Genomic DNA, 17,990 nt, shown 5'->3' with positions numbered 1-17,990 from the left:
AGAATCGATGACTATCCAAAATTGTCAACCCTTAAAACATTATAAAAATTATTTCACTTCTGGTGTTTACAATTTTTGATATTCACCTTTTCAACGGGCCATAATTGTTTATTGGTACCTGTTTTGATATTATTGTGTTACATGTATATAATAACTTGTAAAATGGACTTTAAAAAAATATTTTTGGGTCTTATGAATAAAGCTTGAAAATTGATGAAAAACACTTAATAACAGAACTATGAGTGCTATGAGATCGGAGGAATATACGCAAAATACATGTGTTGTCGTGTTTGTTATTTTTCAATCATTGTTTGAATTCCAAAGTAAATATATCTAATACAAAGCTAGCGGTATAAATTGTTGTTTCTCACATTTCAGCAAAGCTGTGTAAAATGGAACGAAAGATAGCAAAGGACAGTCAAAGTCATAAATCTAAAATAAACTGACAACGCCATGGCTAAAAATGAAAAAGACAAACAGACAAACAAGAGTACACATGACAAAACATAGAAAACTGAAGAATAAACAACACGAACCCCACCAAAAACTAGGGGTGATCTCAACTCGTCGTTTTTTTGTAGAATGAACGTCTTTCTTGTGGTTCTTTTTGTGTTTCCTGACTTATTGCTAGTCTATATGATCCTTTATTATTCCATTTTGTTTTAGACATTTAACTGCTTTCTCGTTATTTTAAAATGCAGGAAATTTTAGTCAAATGTTGAATTTATAAATTATGATATTAACACATAAACGTAAACTTATATCTATAAAAAAAATGAATTTCAATGTCTTGCTACTGTTCTCCATACCAGTGTTCCTGTTGGTTGCGTATGAGTATGTGTTGTAGTACTTACTGCCGAAATACTGAAATAAAAAATCTGTATTTTTATGCTAAGTACAGTGAAACCTGCCTAAACCGAAACTCTTCGGAATAACATGTTGTAGGTTTATGCCGTTTTTTGGTTTATGCAAGATTTAATTTAGTCCGTTTTTCATGTAATAACAATCATATTCATATTGCAATTTCTTTATAAAATTTCCAAAGAGCTGTTGTCAAATATTTTTATATTGAATGAGGTTAGAATTTGGTACTAAATAAGATAACGTTTTACATTTAATCATGGCGGTCGTTTAAAGCCGTCTATACATGTACGAATGATACTGTTTTCCCCGTTCGTTTTTGTTTGATTTGCACTTTTCAATAAAATATGCAAAGTGTCTCGTGGATTCAAACAAAGAAACAATTGACATGAGTAAAGTTTTATCCTGTGTACTGCATCAAAATTTGATAAAGCGTATCATTGCATATAAGATAAAAACAATCACTGGATGTTGACTTAAACCATCATTGGATGTTAACCAATCAAATGTCACCCAATTCATCCTTTTTTACATGCTTTAGTAACCATGTAATCTTAAATTTCCAAAAATATATTATAGAAACCCAAATTAGAATAAAAAGAATAGTGTTCTTAAACCTCTAAGATATATGTTTAAGACTCAGGAATTTTGTTTTGCAATTCAACTACTTCAAACCAATGTCAAAATTAAAGGAATATTTTTTGACCCTTTTCCATTTGAAACCGGATGTGACGTAACTGTACTTTGATTTGTTGGTTTGTTACCTTATATAAAATATTGGTTTTGCACATTGTAATCAGGTTATCTGCATATTGATATTGTAAATATCAGCTGCTCGACACCATATGAATGTTGTTTTTATCTACTGATCAACTTGATAATCGGTACTTATCTTTATTTAACTTTTACCTTTTTTCACATACAAAGTTATGATAACTTTTGCAACTGTAATCATTCCAGCAGAAATTTTCGCCAGGAATATTGTTGACATTTAGAGCTGCACAATCTTCACCCTGAAGAAAAAGAAAGAAATCAGTAATTCTAAAAAAAGCGATAATTTGCACCTGTCGTTAGTCAAGAACCTGATGTTCAGTAGTTGTCGTGGTTAATACGTGTTTTTCGTTTTTTTTATTTTCATATAGACCGTTGGTTTTGAATGGGTTTACACTTGTCTTTTTTGAGCCCTTTATAGCTTACTGGTTAGTGTGAGCCATGACTCTGTGTTGAAGACCGTACTTTGACCTATAATGGTTTTTATTTTACATATTAGGACTTGGATGGAGAGTTGTCTCATTGGCACTCATATCAAGTTTTCTTACAAATGTATATAGGTACGAAGAAGAATAATCCCACCAAGACTTAAATGCACAATTTTGGACGTAACATTACTGTCCATGACAATTAATGTACAGTGAAACCTGTCTTATTCGAATCTTGCATAAAACGACGACCTGTGAAAAACATACATGTGTATTAGTCTAATCATATCAAATGCCAAGTGCTGTCAATCTTATTAAACCGAACATCTACCAAAAACAGGAAAACGATTTAGACAGTTATTATTGTACTTATTTCATGCATACCTGTAATGCATTGTTTGGTTCTCCAGCACACCAGTGACTGTAATTCAATACATTGTGAGAACCATTCCACTTCCAAATACCTTCGTGATCAATGTCGTTAGCACCAATCCAAAAGTCATGTAATGAATTAGCTAAAAATTATATCAGTATTATTACATATAAGACTGATATACAAAAGGGATATTTATACTAATAAGTCAAAACTAAATTGACAACACCACGGCTTACAAACGGAACAAAAACAGTAATCAATGCTTCTATATATAGATGTATTTTTTTCTATGACCAGATTTGTTTTGATTGGGGTACCATGCATCAACAACTGTCAAATAAATGTTTAATTTTGCCACATTTCACCACAGAGAAGAAGAGAATCTATTATAACGATAACATTTCCTTAAAGTCATATTTATTAATATTATGTCATGTATGTGTAGTTTGTAACCCAGATTTATTTCCCCTCTATCGATGTATGACCTTTGAACAGACGTATAATACTGTTTCCTTTATTATGGCACCCTCAACGGAGTTGGGGTGACGTATTGTTATTCTACGTTTCTTTTTTTTTTCTTCTTATTATTTTTTTTCTTGCAACACATTTTGTCCAGGCGATTTCTCGAAATTCAAAAGACCAAAGTTGATGGAACTTTACTATGATAAGGACCCCTATGTGCAGAGTTGCAGAAAGCATGGAATGGTTCAAGATGGCTGCCGTTACCATGGAAACGAGACAAATGTGAAAAAAATACAGTTTTTGTTTTTGGTGAACTGTTTGAATATACTTTAACTCAGAATCATTATATTTTAATACAATGTAGGTGCCCACTATATACAGGTGTTGGGTGATTTTGGAACTCATTGGAACTATTATGTTGCCATGGAAACTACACTAAAAATTTCAAAAATATCAAAATGCTCCAAACTTCATGAAACTTCACAGTAACGATCAGCAACATTGAAAGATTGGAGTTGGAATTTCCAAAATATCTGTAGTTACCATGGAAACAATGCAAACAGGTAAAAAATTTCAAAAAAAAATAAATGTGCTGCAAACTGGATGAAACTTTACAGAAATGGTCACTGGCATAAGCAGAATTGACTTTTAAAGTTGGAATTTTAGAAATGGCCGCCGTAACCATGGAAACAGCAAAAATGTCCAAAATATCAAAATGCTGCAAACTTAACTAAACTTTACAAAAATGATAATTTGGATGTGTAGACGCGCTCTTTGACTTTTGTATTTTAAAAATGCTCGCCTGACAATGCGGGAACGAGAGTGCCATCCGTTATTGCTAGCAATTACAAATCTAGTTGATCTTACTTTTGGTGATCAACTTCTCCATAAATACTTGCTCCTCTTGGGAATCTATTTCAACCAAGTGCGAATTCTGTCTATTACAAAATGTCTGTAATATGTATTGCATTTAAAATGTCCATTAGAATATGAAATATTTTATATATACTATGTTGCATTAATTGTCGTTCATAAAGCACAATCAAACCACCAATGGGCTAAACATAAAAATAGAATACAAGACGTATGTCCTCAAAAAAAAGCTAGACAAAAAGTCGAAGAAAAATAAAGAAAATCAATACTACGCAAAATAGAAAATGTTTTGTTGGTAACTGGTTGATATGGAACTTTAAGACATACATAAATGTCATCGTCATACATAATGGAACGAAACATAGGTTGACACTAGCTGACGATTTTAGTATTTCAAACATTTGAACAAAAATTGATGACAAAAGCATTGACAAGACTAGTGTAAAAGCAATACTGATACATGTATCAATTAAACTATCATAGATACCAGGACTTAATTTTGTATATACGCCATACGCGCTTTTCGTCTACAAAAGACTCTTCAGTGACGCCCCAATACAAAAAAGTTAATAAGGCCAAATAAAGTACGAATGAAATCATTGAAAACCAGCATATAAACACAGATTATTTATAAGAACTAGATAATTTTACATTGCCTCAGAGATATGATACAACAGGGTGTGGAGGGGTTTCATAAAAAAAATGAAATTGAGAATAATGTGCTACTAAAACATAAAATATAACCGCACAAATTAAAGAATTTGGTGAAAAAAATACTGACTATAGAAAAATGGGAATGTCCAGTATACATTTATTATTAATACAGACTGAATTTTGTAATAATGGCCAAAAACACTAAGATAACAAAATGTAGGACCCCATTCCATACTAAAATATAAGGTAATATTATCATGTTATACTATCATGTGTATATTTTGACCAATATGATTCGTTTAGAAAGATTCACATACATATTCAACTACATTTTCAAAAATTGATCGAAAATTAATATTAGAAAAATAAAGTGATATTGCACGGTTAATTTTTTTTTTTTAGAATATATGACAAAATCGCTGCAACCAATCAATAAACTTGGTGGTCATCTTTTGGCTTATTGACATTGATAATATAGGATTTGTAGCCTCTGGATACTTTTGAATATTCTTTAATTGTAATTGTCTTAACAAAACACTGCGAAAGCATTATTAATTTCATTTTTGTTGTTGTCTAACTTAACATTTTCCAAATTGATGTGTTGCGTCTCCAATGTTCGTTTGTTTACTGTTCATGTTCTCATATGTCTTTTCAATATTGTTTAATTTAGCTAATTTTATTAGTTTAAAACATAATTTACCGCTGCAGTGTGATAGTTATGAACTTGCATATGAGTGCTGGGATAGTAACAGGAACCAGCAAACCATGTCCAGTTTGATTGACACAAGTCACGAAGGCTATCTGAAAATATGAGTTCAAATCTGAATATCAGTCTACTTATCTTAATTCATGGTTCAAAGTTGTCTTTATTCATGGTTCAAAGTTGTCTTTATTCATGGTTCAAGGTTGTCTTTATTCAGGATTCAGCGTTGTCTTTATTGTATTCAAAGGTCGAAGTTATCTTTATTCAACTTTCAAAGCTGAAGTTATTCATGGTTCTAAGTTATCGTTATTCATGATTCAAATTCATCGTCATTAATGCTGCAAAATTAACATTTTTCATTGTGCAAGTCATCAGTATAATTTATGGTTCAAAGTTATCATTATTTATAGTTCAAAGTTAACGTTATTAATGGTTTAGAGTTAATACATCTATCACCAAGGAAAAATGAGGTATTTTTCCTTAGCAATATTTTTGAATAGTTTTGTATTGTAATAGAAAAATGTAGTTTATTTTATTTCATATGGTTTATTAGTTATTGTATGCGGGTTCTACTTTGTAAACTATTTTACATAAAATTATTGTTTAAATGTTCTATACATTTTCAAGCGTAGGATACTTCAAATATGTCAAATAAGCACTTTTATAAACTATTGATCTTGTCTGGACAATGAGACTGCAGCAGTTACCAAATTATATATATGTCTAGTAAAGTTATAAAGAGCATCTTAAAAGTTCGGACAACGGTCAAGCGACATCTGCAACTTTATTTGTGTATTATACATTTTGTCGATAACTCATAAATCATACATTCTTTTGTTTGTTACTTGCTAGGACATTCAGAACTTAGTATTTAAATTTATGAAGCCGCTATGAAATCAATAGCGAATTTCTTGATATGATAGGTGTCAGTCGATCCCGGCCTGCCTCGATATCGGCAGCAATGTTGCATATTCTTATACATGTATTTCTTGTGTTGTAAAATAAGAATGCTTTATCTATTCGAGAATAATTAATATACCATCATTGAACTTAGTGTTTTATTGACTTCTTGTGCGTTATATGAAGAAAACCAGACAATGAGATACCTATGCTCTACCGTCACTATTCAGAGTTAGTTCCCCTACAAAATAATATGATAGGAACTGGGTCGCAGAATGTCAGCTAGTTCCCCCACTTATTGACATGCAATCCGGTCCGGTCATAGAGTGGTTCGAGGACCCGGCTTCGTTTCTCGTGAAGAAGATGCTTGCTGAACTTTAAGGACTAGTGCCATAATATAGAAGACCTCCAGGACAGGAAACCGTATAGGAATTTAGCTATTTACTTATTCCTTGGTAACTGCAGAGGGTGAGTACAGCCTACTATTAAATCACCTGTGACACTTTTATATATAATAATAGTTTTAATTTATTGAACATATAATTAGGTCTGATAAGTGATAAGGCTTATATTTTTCATCCCTCCTGAAGTCTCATATTATATTATTAAAATGGCAAAGTCTTTTGAGTTCAAGAACAACTTCATGGCTAATGTAGAAACAGCCATTGTAAATAGTAATAAAATAAGGGTTAAATTAGGTAATATTTATATTAATGCTCTTGTAGACTCTGGTGCTACAATTTCTGTTATTAATGAGCAATTGCTTAGAAGAGCATTTTATAAGAAAGAATTACCAGTCATAAGTACTACAGATTTACATGAAATTCGTGGAGTATGCAATACTGTACATAATGTTCAAGGGAAAATTGATTTGGACATAGATGTCAATGGATTAGTTATGCCCTTTTCTTTTTATATTTTAAGAGATGTTGGATTTCACTTAATCCTTGGTCAAGATTTTTTGACTACTCATAAGGCAAACATTGATTTTTCAAATGGTTGTGTTTCATTTCATAATGATTTTACTATTGCTGCCTTGGAGTCTGGAAAGAATTTAGAGAGATATTTCATAGCAAACACAAACAAAACGCTGACTTTAAAAGCATATACAGAGAATGATATACAACTTTCTATCAATAAATTCCCAACAAATACAACAGTGCTGTTAGAGCCACACGATAATTTGATAAACAGACAAATATTAGGTTCAAATTGTCTCAGTGTAGTTAAAAATGCAAAAGTTTACTACAGAGTGCTAAATCCAACAAATGAAGACATTGTTATAAAGGCAAATTCACCAATTTCAAAAGTTTGGAAATCACCCACAAAACCAATCTGTGCCTTAGATAACAAATCAAAATCAGATGTTCAATTTCAAGACCCAATTAAAGAGGCATTAAATCTTAATGTTACAATTGATTCCGATAACATTACTAAAGAACAACACCAAAAACTTCTAAAGTTAATAGGATCAAATAGGAATGTTTTCGCAAAAGATGCGTCTGAATTAGGCAAAACAGACTTGCATTATCACAATATTGAAACGACAAATGAAGCACCAGTAAAATCTAAACGGTTTCAATATTCACCAAAAATGCAAGAAGTTATGGAGACACAAATCAAAAATCTCAAAGAAAATGACATCATAGAAGAATCAATGTCTCCTTACCATAGCAGTGTAATCTTAGTGAAAAAACCAAACAATACATACAGATTCGTTTTAGACTTTCGAAAATTGAATGAGGTCACTAAAAAAGTTTCTTTCTCAATTCCTAAAATAGAAGAGGTTGTTGATACAGTTGGCTATTCAAGAGCTAAAATTTTCAGTTCGCTTGATCTTGCTAGTGGATTTCATCAGGTGCCACTTGATGAACAGTCAAAACACAAAACAGCATTCATGACACCACAAGGTCAATACCAATTTAAAAGATTGTGTTTTGGTTTAACAAATGCACCTGCAACATTTCAAATGTTAATGACTAAAGTCTTACAAGAACTAAATTGGAAGGTTGCACTTATATACATAGATGACATATTAGTGTTTTCCAAAAACTTTGATGAACATCTTGAACATTTAAATCTGGTATTTCAAAAATTAAAACAAGCAAAGTTAACTTTACAACCCTCAAAATGTCATTTTGCGGCAAAACAAGTAAAATATTTAGGACACATTATCTCTGAACATGGCATACAGGTTGACAAATCTAAAACAGTTGCAGTTTCTGAATATCCCATTCCAAAATCAGTCAAACAATTACGTAGCTTTCTTGGTATGTGCAACTATTACAGAAAATTTATTCAAAACTACAGTAAAATTTGTTCCTCTCTTACAACACTATTAAAGAAGGATGTAAAATTTGATTGGACAACAAAACAAGATGATGCATTCAATACATTAAAACAAAAACTGACATCTGCACCAATCCTTGCATTTCCTGACTTTGAAAAAGAGTTTTTCCTGTCAATAGATGCGTCAGATTCAGCAATTGGTTATGTATTAGGTCAAAAACATCATGAAGGACTAGAAAAAGTTATTGCATATGGAGGTAGAGGTTTAAGAGATCAGGAAAAACGTTGGCATATCAATCACAAAGAAGGGTTAGCTCTAATTGAAGCTATAAAAACTTTCAAACCGTATATAGCAAACAATCAGTTTACAGTTTACACTGATAGTATAACCGTGCGATGGCTAAATAACTCAAAGGACGCTACTGGACGACTTGGGAGGTGGTCATTGTTTTTACAGCAGTACACTTTCAACATTGTTCATAGACCAGGCACCCAGAACCAAAATGCTGATGCATTGTCACGAAGAGATTATCCCATAGATAGCCAAGACAAAGAATACCAATCTGATGATGACCTTCCAGAGATTGGTTCACTTCATGCTGAAAGGAAAGAACATATAGCAGTCACCTTTGAGTTTGGCTGGGAAAACAGCATCCGGATTCCTGAAGTTCTAGCTATTGAAGAGGACCAACCTAAAGATCCTGATGAGATGTTACCAACACGTCAAACCTTGTACCAGCTACAAAGAAACTGTCCAGACTTCAAACCAATTTTTGATTATAAACTAAAAGGACTCGTTCCAGATGAGGTTCAAAAGGCAAGATCTCTTGTTGCAAAGGCGTACCATTATGAAATTATTGAAGGCATTTTGTACCATATGGTTTCCGAAAATTCAAGAAAACTTCCTCCAGGCCATAATTTCATAAAACAACTTTGTGTTCCAGCTGTCCTACGACGTGATGTGATGTTATGTTACCATGATAGTAAAATGGCAGCTCATCCAGGTGTTGAGAGAAACCATGCATCCTTACGTTTAAAATACTATTGGCCAAATATGTATTCCGACATAGACAAGTACGTAAGAACATGTGAACAGTGCCAGAAATCAAAGAACTCTAAACATCAGAGACCAGTACCCCTTACTCCTTTGCCAATTGAAAATGTGTTTGAAAGAATGCATATGGATTTTTTAGAACTATCAACAACAACTGACAAACACAGATACTTGCTACTAGTGGTTGACAGTTACTCGAAATGGTGTGAGGCATTTCCCTTGAAATCAATGGGAGCAAAGGTGGTTGCTAAAGTATTATTCAATGAGATAATTTGCCGCTGGGGAAGTCCACGTTGTATCATATCTGACAGAGGTGCCAATTTCATGTCCAAGCTTGTTCAAGCTCTTTGCGAGTTATGTGATGTTACTAGACACTATACAAGTAGCTATCATCCGCAAACCAATGCAGCCTGTGAAAGAATGAATTCTTATATCATTCAATCCCTTCGTTCATATTGTAACAAAGAACAGACAGATTGGCCAGATTTTATACCTCCAATCATGATGGCTTACAGGTCCACACCTGCAACACAGTCAACTCAATTCTCACCATTTGAAATACTGTTTGGACAACCAATGAGGCTGCCTATTGATGTGTCTTTAATACCAAAACAAACAATGCCAAGGGAAACTAAACAACATGTAAATGAATTGGTAAACAGATTAAAACTCTACCGTGAAGTTGCTGCTAAAAACCAGAAAGAAAAACAAGACAAATATACCTTTCAACACGACAAAAAAGCAGTTCAACCAACTTTCGTTGCTGGGGCAAAAGTATGGCTATATTGTAGCAGAACACCAAAAGGCAAGAATCACAAATTAGTTCAAAGATGGACAGGTCCTTACCGAATTCTGTACAAAGGGCCAAATAATACCTTTAAGATTAAGAATACTGAAACACAAAAAGAGGTTAAGGCATTAGTACATGCTAAGAGACTGAAAGACTACCATAATCCCCTAGACCGTCCAAATTATCTGCTGCCTGAATATGAAGACATTCTACTTGATGTAGAAGAGCAAGATGATAACGAAGCCACAAATGTTGAGCGTAATGATGACCTTATTGATTCACAAAACATGCAAAATGAAGACAATAATCAGACACAAAATGAAGTTCAGACTCAAAGTTCAGTTCAAAATGATACAAATATTCAAGACAAACATAATTCACAGGTCAAAAATTCACAAAAGGCAAACCAAGGGGCATCACAAAATCAAAACAGATTACAAAACCCTCAGCATACCGCATTTCAGTCCAATGAAATTGAAAAACTTGTTGAATATAGTCTTTATCAGGGTAAACCTATATACAAAGTAAAATTGACTGGTAAGCCGGGAACTAGTTGGCAAGATGGTTCACATATTCCAGAAAATTTAAAACAAGATTACCATAGACAATACAATGCAAAAGGACGAAAACGGAAACGTCCAGGAAAACACAAGTTTTTTGAGTCAACTAAAAGTCCGTCAGTTCAAGTCATTCAAACTTATAAGGCATTTCCCAAAACAAAACCAAATTCATTTCAAAACCAGGGAAATAGTCAACAATTCAGTCAAGTACCTAATCAAAAAATTGTAAGCGTTCTATTAGACAAAGATCAAAAACAGTCCAGATATTTAGTAAAGTTTTCAAATGGTAATGTCTGTCAAGGTCCAAGAAGTACTCTATTTATGAGTGAGGATTTAAGACCTGATGTGTTTAGGCAGTTCTTAAAAGTCCTAAAACAAGAAGAAAATATGTGTGCAAACTCTCAAAATCCAGTACAACCAAATGATTTTGTGCCAGTATCCCAGTTTGATATTGAAACAATGAAATTTATGCACCATTTTACACCTACAACACGAAGAGCAATACCCACTCAATATTCATCTGGTCATGGCATTAACAGGTTCAGATTAAAACTTATTGAACATTATGCAAGGGTTAATGGCAATGATCCAAGTCTGTACTAGTTCCTTACCAAAACTGGGTATGTTATAGGTTCTGCTTTAATCGAGCTTTTGTTCTTAAAAAGACATGCTCGTATAAGTTTTTAAGGATCTATATACTTATTTCAGCATTGTTCATGCTCTTGTCCTAGACAAAGACCATGGAATACAATTTTTTTTCCAATAGTAATGTAATTTTTGTTGTTCTTATCATTCAACACTAAAATAAAGTAATAAGACATAAATTAAAAATAACAATGATTGTTAAATGTGATGACAAATATTTAGAAACATTTTTAAACTGTAGAGTAAGGGTTGGTCTCGTCAACCAAACCTTACTTCTTACAGGCAGTTTAGTATGGAAGTGACGACTCCATGCTGAATTATTATCAAATTCGGGAAATTCATTTTCATTGATTTCTTAAGATTATGATACATCATTGTTATTTTTGGTTTTTGAAGTATTAATATATATATCTAATCAGTCAGTTATAAAAGTCCGAAAATTTATTTTTACCCTATATTTCTTAAGTAATGTGTTAGTTAATCCCAAGGGTTTGTACTTTATAGTTTTTAATAAATTCAAAGATCAACTAAAGAATAATATTAATGCTATGTACATGTAGATACTCTATTAAATATAAACTCTGCTCATCGCTTTTCAAAGGGCTAAGAATAAATAGTTTTTCAAGTTTATAGGATATTAATATTTCATGTATTAAGGCCAAAATAAATTGTCACACGGTGATTTTAGTAAGCTGTGTCTCATTATACTCAGTAGTATGGAAGAAGTTTCAATAACATTTATGATTATCAAATTAGACTATTTCAGAGGATTCTAGTACAGAAAAGAACCAGAATACAAGACATTTTCAAAGTAAATTGCAGTTAAGCAATCAAGTTCTGTGCTTTGCTCGTGGGAAAAAGAGATATATTCAGCCTCATTCTAGTGTCAGTTCATCATTCTTGTGAAAAATATTATTTAAAGGAAAAATCCATTAGGTTATGGATTTCATGTTACATTTCGGAATATGTAACATTTCATTGTGTGTCATTTTTTAATCTCCATGTGGATATGGAATTCACAGTTTACATCCGTCATATGTAAATTTCTTCAGTTTCATGCGGATTGAAACTTCGAAGGTCAGGAAAACCATATATTAGCTATGAATCGCCATGCAAATATGGGATACATCTAGCCTATGTAAATCCTGAAGTTTCATGCAGAGTGAAACTTCAAACCAGGCGACTGGTTGGTGTGGAGCAAAAAAATTTGTCGGGTATGAATCGCCATGCAGAAATGGGATTTAGAAGTTTCATGTGGATTGAGACTTCAAACCAGGCAACTGGTTTATGCCAATAAAACATCCTTCGGGTACCACTCTCTTCTGAGAGGAAGGTTTGTTTTGTATCCAGAAGAATTGTCGTGTTCGTGCAACAGAACAGATGTGTTCCAGAATATTTCAGACCAATAGACTATTATCAAAAGATTCAAATCATAAGACTGTGTTAAAATAACTATTCATTTCGTTAATAATGAGATTTATGTCAAAGGATTCATATCAATAGAAGCAAAACCAAAAGATTCATATCAATAGAAGCAAAACCAAAAGACTGTGTTCTAAGGACTATATATTTTTTGTTCAATGACGTTAATAATGATATTCATGTACATAATTCAGGATGTGTTTACTTTCAATGAGGATATTTCAATTATTGTAGAATAATTTGCTTTAATGATTTATTGTTAATTTAAATAATGTGTGTTACCATGTAGTATATATATTATGCACATATATGAAAAGATTTTTTTTTTTTTTTTTTTTTATTGTTATTTCTTCTTTCTATAAGAAAAAAAAAATCTTTTGTGGAAGAAGGGAGAGTATATCACCAAGGAAAAATGAGGTATTTTTCCTTAGCAATATTTTTGAATAGTTTTGTATTGTAATAGAAAAATGTAGTTTATTTTATTTCATATGGTTTATTAGTTATTGTATGCGGGTTCTACTTTGTAAACTATTTTACATAAAATTATTGTTTAAATGTTCTATACATTTTCAAGCGTAGGATACTTCAAATATGTCAAATAAGCACTTTTATAAACTATTGATCTTGTCTGGACAATGAGACTGCAGCAGTTACCAAATTATATATATGTCTAGTAAAGTTATAAAGAGCATCTTCTTCACATCCGGTCCGGTCATACATCCACTGTGCAAAGAGTCGCTTAGCCTATATTAACTTTCCGAACGATTTTTGAATTTTGTTTGAACCGTTGCATTATGATGTTGTGTCTATACTTAGGCCGAATTGAACTGCAACAAAAACATACGCCGTTTGACTATGAAAACCATTGAATAAAGCAGAGCAATCATGTCCTGTCCCGTCTATTTTTGCTTGTATAGGCCCTGTCGACATGTTTATTAAACTAGATGCAATATACGTCAATGGCGGTGTTCGAATTTACCTAACAGTTTCAGGAGAATGTTGCAACATGGACTACGGCAACAACAGACGATAAATTCTGAAGACAACAGACGACAGATATCACAGATTTTTAAATCTCAAACAAAATAAAAAATTCAGAAAATCAGTTTCATAAAGTACAGTCATTGTTAATTTGACCAAAAAATGTTGTGATGGACATTAAAAGCTTACAGACAACAAAAATATGTTCAAAACTTACTTTGAGAGTATACAACTACAGGAGTTTGCTGGAACAATATCGTAAATAACAAAGCACGACAGACTGAGATACGATACATATTACACATGTAACAGTGATTTGAAGACCTGAAAGAAAGTAAATAATCTAAGTTTCTGTAGAGATTAAACGAAATACATTTAAACTCAAAGTGGAAAAGTACAACACATATTGACAAACAATAGACAACTGGCAGGTTGTCAGCGTGATGTGAAGTAGAGGATGTTGTCTAAATATTAAAAGTAAATTAAGGTTTGACAAGATCTACCTAAAAGTAAATTGTAAAAAGAAATCCATTTTTATCAGTAAAATATAGGGATTTCTTTTTAAATGTCGCTTTTATTAGTGGTATTGATTATAAATTCTCAAGTTCTATTTAAATTAACGTGCTTTCTAATAATAATAAAAAAAACATACAGTAAAAAAATAGAACGTGATATCTTGTTTTATACGAATTCTACAGGTAAAGCAAACTTCCAAAACCAAATATGTGTATGTAAGAAATAACAACAACAATAAAACCTATATCTTCATCCCTAAACGAGCTCAAGATTTTGAAGAACAGGTAAGATTTGATACAAATATGCCCAAAAGTTTGTGTTATGAAATTGAGACAAAATCTGCGAGTGTCCAATCTGCAGTTAAAATCGGGCTGTTCGTATTCTTATTGTTTTTAACTGATTTTTTATTTGTCTTTCCGGATATGGAGTTGCTCATTGATGAAGTCTTCATGGTGAAATGTAGTTGTTCGCGTCTTTGTCTTTTTGTCTTTATTGATAGTTGTCTCACTGACAGATATATTTCTTCATTTATGTATTCATTGGGTAAGCTCAAGACAAAATTTCGTTACGCTCTGATACCTTTCACGGATTTGGCTATACTTTTTGGAACTTTTGGATTATAGCTCTTCATCTTTTATATCAGCTTTGGATTTCAAATAGTTTGGCCACGTGCATTACTGAAGAGACATGTATTGTCGATATGCGCTTCTGGTGCAAGAAAATTGGTACCGTTAATGTTTTAGCATATGAATCATTGAAAGCTTATAAAAAAATAATGGTTTACGCATTTATAACTATACTCACTAAAATGCACAAGAAAGTAGAACTACATAATTCCAGAACTAGGTCATCGTCAATGTCTTATCTTCTTGAGAACAAATTCGGTTTATATAGCCACATCGACTTTTAAGTATGTGTATATCATGTTTATCATGTATATATCATTGAACATTTACTACTGATTTTATGGGTCACGCTATTCGCTTTTTCGAAACAGAATCCTGCTTCTATCAATATTAGTAACAAGTGACAAATGACGAATGATATGTAGTAGAATATTAAGACGTTAAGGAGAAAAGAGACGAAAAATATCAAAAGGGATATTTAAACTCGTAAGTCGAAAACAAACTCACATTGCAATGGAAAAAAACGAAAGAAGTAAAATGTTTTTTACATATTTGTCAATTTCAACGAATCGTTTTTATTTTAAAAATTCGCCGTGTCTCGAACCTTTAACTTAACGTTTTTTTTCCGAAATTGATGCTTATTTCTGATCATTGTATTGGACCACATTATAAATGCCGTAAGGTTTGATTTGATCTATTTTATGGTAAAGCCTAACCAATTCCTTTTGTATGTGGTTAAGTAGAAAAACTAAAAGCGAACAAGTAAAAATAAAGTGGAAAATGCTTGGCTTATTAGATCGGCACGAAGCACAACAACAAAATGAACAAAACGAGAAAAAAAGACGATCTTATATTAGAGTACCCCACAGTTACTCAATTGGAAAACCTCGTTCAAAACAATTTCAAACTAAGGTAATAGTAAGCTTAACGTAACTCCAAAACTTATAAATGAACTAGGATTAAAGAAGAAAACATACACGACTTACAAAAGCCAGAGTCTTCCGTCTTGGGACAGGCGCAAAAATGTTGCCCTATACCTCAAACTTATATAGAATGAACAAACACTCAGCAATACGCACATTAAAACTCATTTTAAAAGAAGTCCAAGTCTGATGTCAGAATAGGTATTGTCTTTTATATAGATGCCAATTAATTCTAACATTGATTTAAAGTGGTAGAGATAAGAAAATAATGCTAATTTCAAAACGTTAATCGCAGATTTACACCGGAAAGTATATATGAACCAAATAGTTATTCAGATTGTTTTAGTCTTTTATGTACTCATAAAGTTCGATGGTTTAAAAAATTTAGCAACAAAAATACACTTATGAGTCTAGAAATTTGTGTCAACATACGAATATTTTCTTTCAAGTATTTTGCAAATCAAACGATCTGTTACAAATGTCATAACTAATAACTTGGTATATCAATCTTAATATGATAAAAAAAACTATAAATAAGTAGACTAAAGTTAAAATTCGGTATTTATTAAATCAACGCTCTTGCAACTTCGTAAAATTAACTGGTTTAGACGATTCCGTATCAGATATGCATTGCTTATCGCCTGCAAACCATGCAGGTTCCATAAGCAGCGGATGCATAGATACAGTTATCAAATCTCTTTGACTGAAATAGCTTTTCCATTTCCCCCTAAAAAGTAAATAAATCACAAATGACGCAAAATTGTTTTATCTACAAAACAAACAGAGTACTGTCGGGTATTTTCGACCTATAGCATAACCTGATAGATATGTGAATTGGTTACACACGAAAATAGTATTCAGCAATTAACATTTTAACAAATTGATATAAAGTGTAAAAGTAAGGAGGTCTGGTATAATTGCCACTGAAACTAGTTTCCATCAAAGTTCAAATGAAATGGCTAAAAGCGATAAAAACAACCGTATGGCTTGAACAATGAGAAAAACCAATACTGTATAGTCAGTTATTGAAGGCCCGAAAAAAATGAAAAACGTGAAATAAAAATGACACGAAAGAACGAAAACAAATGAACTCCAGATCCTGAGGTTGATACAACTTACCGGCATGCAAAATTGTCTAGGAATGCTTAATCCCAAAATATGAAACCCAATATTCAAGTACTTTTTACTTACAATTAACAAATTTATATCTTCGATAACCATACTCAATAAAAAAAGAAAAATGTACAGCGAGATAAAAATCACAAATGAAACAAAATCAGAAGTAGAAAATAAGAGGCTTTTGTGGACAAAGGGAAGTAATTCTTTTCGAGCTCCTAGTAAATAAATTTGAGTTTGTTATTATTTTGATATAATAATGTACCACTGTGTTTACAAGTGAAACAAGACAACAGGTTTATAGATTCAGGTAAGGCTGAAGATACTAAAATAATATTTAAACTCTTAAGTCGTTAAGAAACCGACAACGCAATGGCAAAACGCAAAACCGACCAAACGATGAACAACATTATACACAAAAAGTAAAATCACAAAACTCCGAGGAAAATTAGAAAAAAAAGAAAGTCTCTAATCACATGGCAAAATTAAAGCTTAAAACATCAAACGCATTAAACGAATGGACAACAACTTTTATATACCTGACTTGGTAAAGGTATTTTCTTATGTAGAAAATGGTGGATTAAATCTGGTTTTATAGCTAGCTAAACATCTCACTTCCATGACGGTCGCATCAAATTCTATTACATGCACAACGATGCGTGAACAAACCAAACAGACACAAAATATATAATTGTCAAAAAGGGGTACAGCAATCAACATTGTGTTATCATCTTAATCACTATAAAAACAAACAAATGTAAACAAAACATAGAAAACTACAGAATGATCACCATAAACTGAAAGTGATCTCAGGTGCTACGAAAGGGTATTTTTTGTTGTGCAATGACATTGTGTAGAACATTTCACAAACGTGTACAGTCAATTGTAGTCAAAACAAATTGTTTAAATCTTGGAACTTTGTCAGACTGATCCTTTTAATTATCTGGTTAGTATTTACATGTACATGTAGATACCCGTATGTTGCAAAAAAAAAAATAACTTGCTTTGTGGTGAAATGTATGTGCTGATATATTATTCGA

General features: G+C 32.1%; 1 protein-coding gene across 1 annotated transcript; it reads right to left on the bottom strand.

The window, feature by feature from the left end:
• Nucleotides 1-718: 718 nt before the first annotated feature.
• On the bottom strand, nucleotides 719-15,136 carry LOC143058462 (perlucin-like). Its single transcript, XM_076231945.1, has 7 exons — nucleotides 15,090-15,136; nucleotides 13,987-14,093; nucleotides 5,126-5,226; nucleotides 3,766-3,850; nucleotides 2,445-2,575; nucleotides 1,771-1,874; nucleotides 719-864 (listed from the first exon to the last, which is right to left on the bottom strand). The coding sequence occupies exons 2-7, from the start codon at nucleotides 14,072-14,074 to the stop codon at nucleotides 783-785; spliced, it is 591 nt and encodes a 196-aa protein (XP_076088060.1). The 5' UTR covers nucleotides 14,075-14,093; nucleotides 15,090-15,136; the 3' UTR covers nucleotides 719-782.
• Between the last annotated feature and the right edge of the window lie 2,854 nt (nucleotides 15,137-17,990).

Source organism: Mytilus galloprovincialis, chromosome 14, assembly GCF_965363235.1.
Source record: "Mytilus galloprovincialis chromosome 14, xbMytGall1.hap1.1, whole genome shotgun sequence".
NCBI classification, from domain to species: Eukaryota; Metazoa; Mollusca; class Bivalvia; order Mytilida; family Mytilidae; genus Mytilus; species Mytilus galloprovincialis.
Note: the sequence above shows the minus strand (reverse complement) of the source record. Positions and strands in the feature narration are given on the sequence as shown.

Excerpts from the sequence above, each read along its gene's own strand:
- LOC143058462 (XM_076231945.1), bottom strand. The coding sequence starts at position 14,074 with ATGTGTAATATGTATCGTATCTCAGTCTGTCGTGCTTTGTTATTTACG. Across the intron at positions 5,227-13,986 it reads TGTAGTTGTATACTCTCAAA|ATAGCCTTCGTGACTTGTGT; the intron begins GTAAGTTTTGAA and ends TCATATTTTCAG. Across the intron at positions 865-1,770 it reads AACTTTGTATGTGAAAAAAG|TATTTCGGCAGTAAGTACTA; the intron begins GTAAAAGTTAAA and ends TTTTTATTTCAG.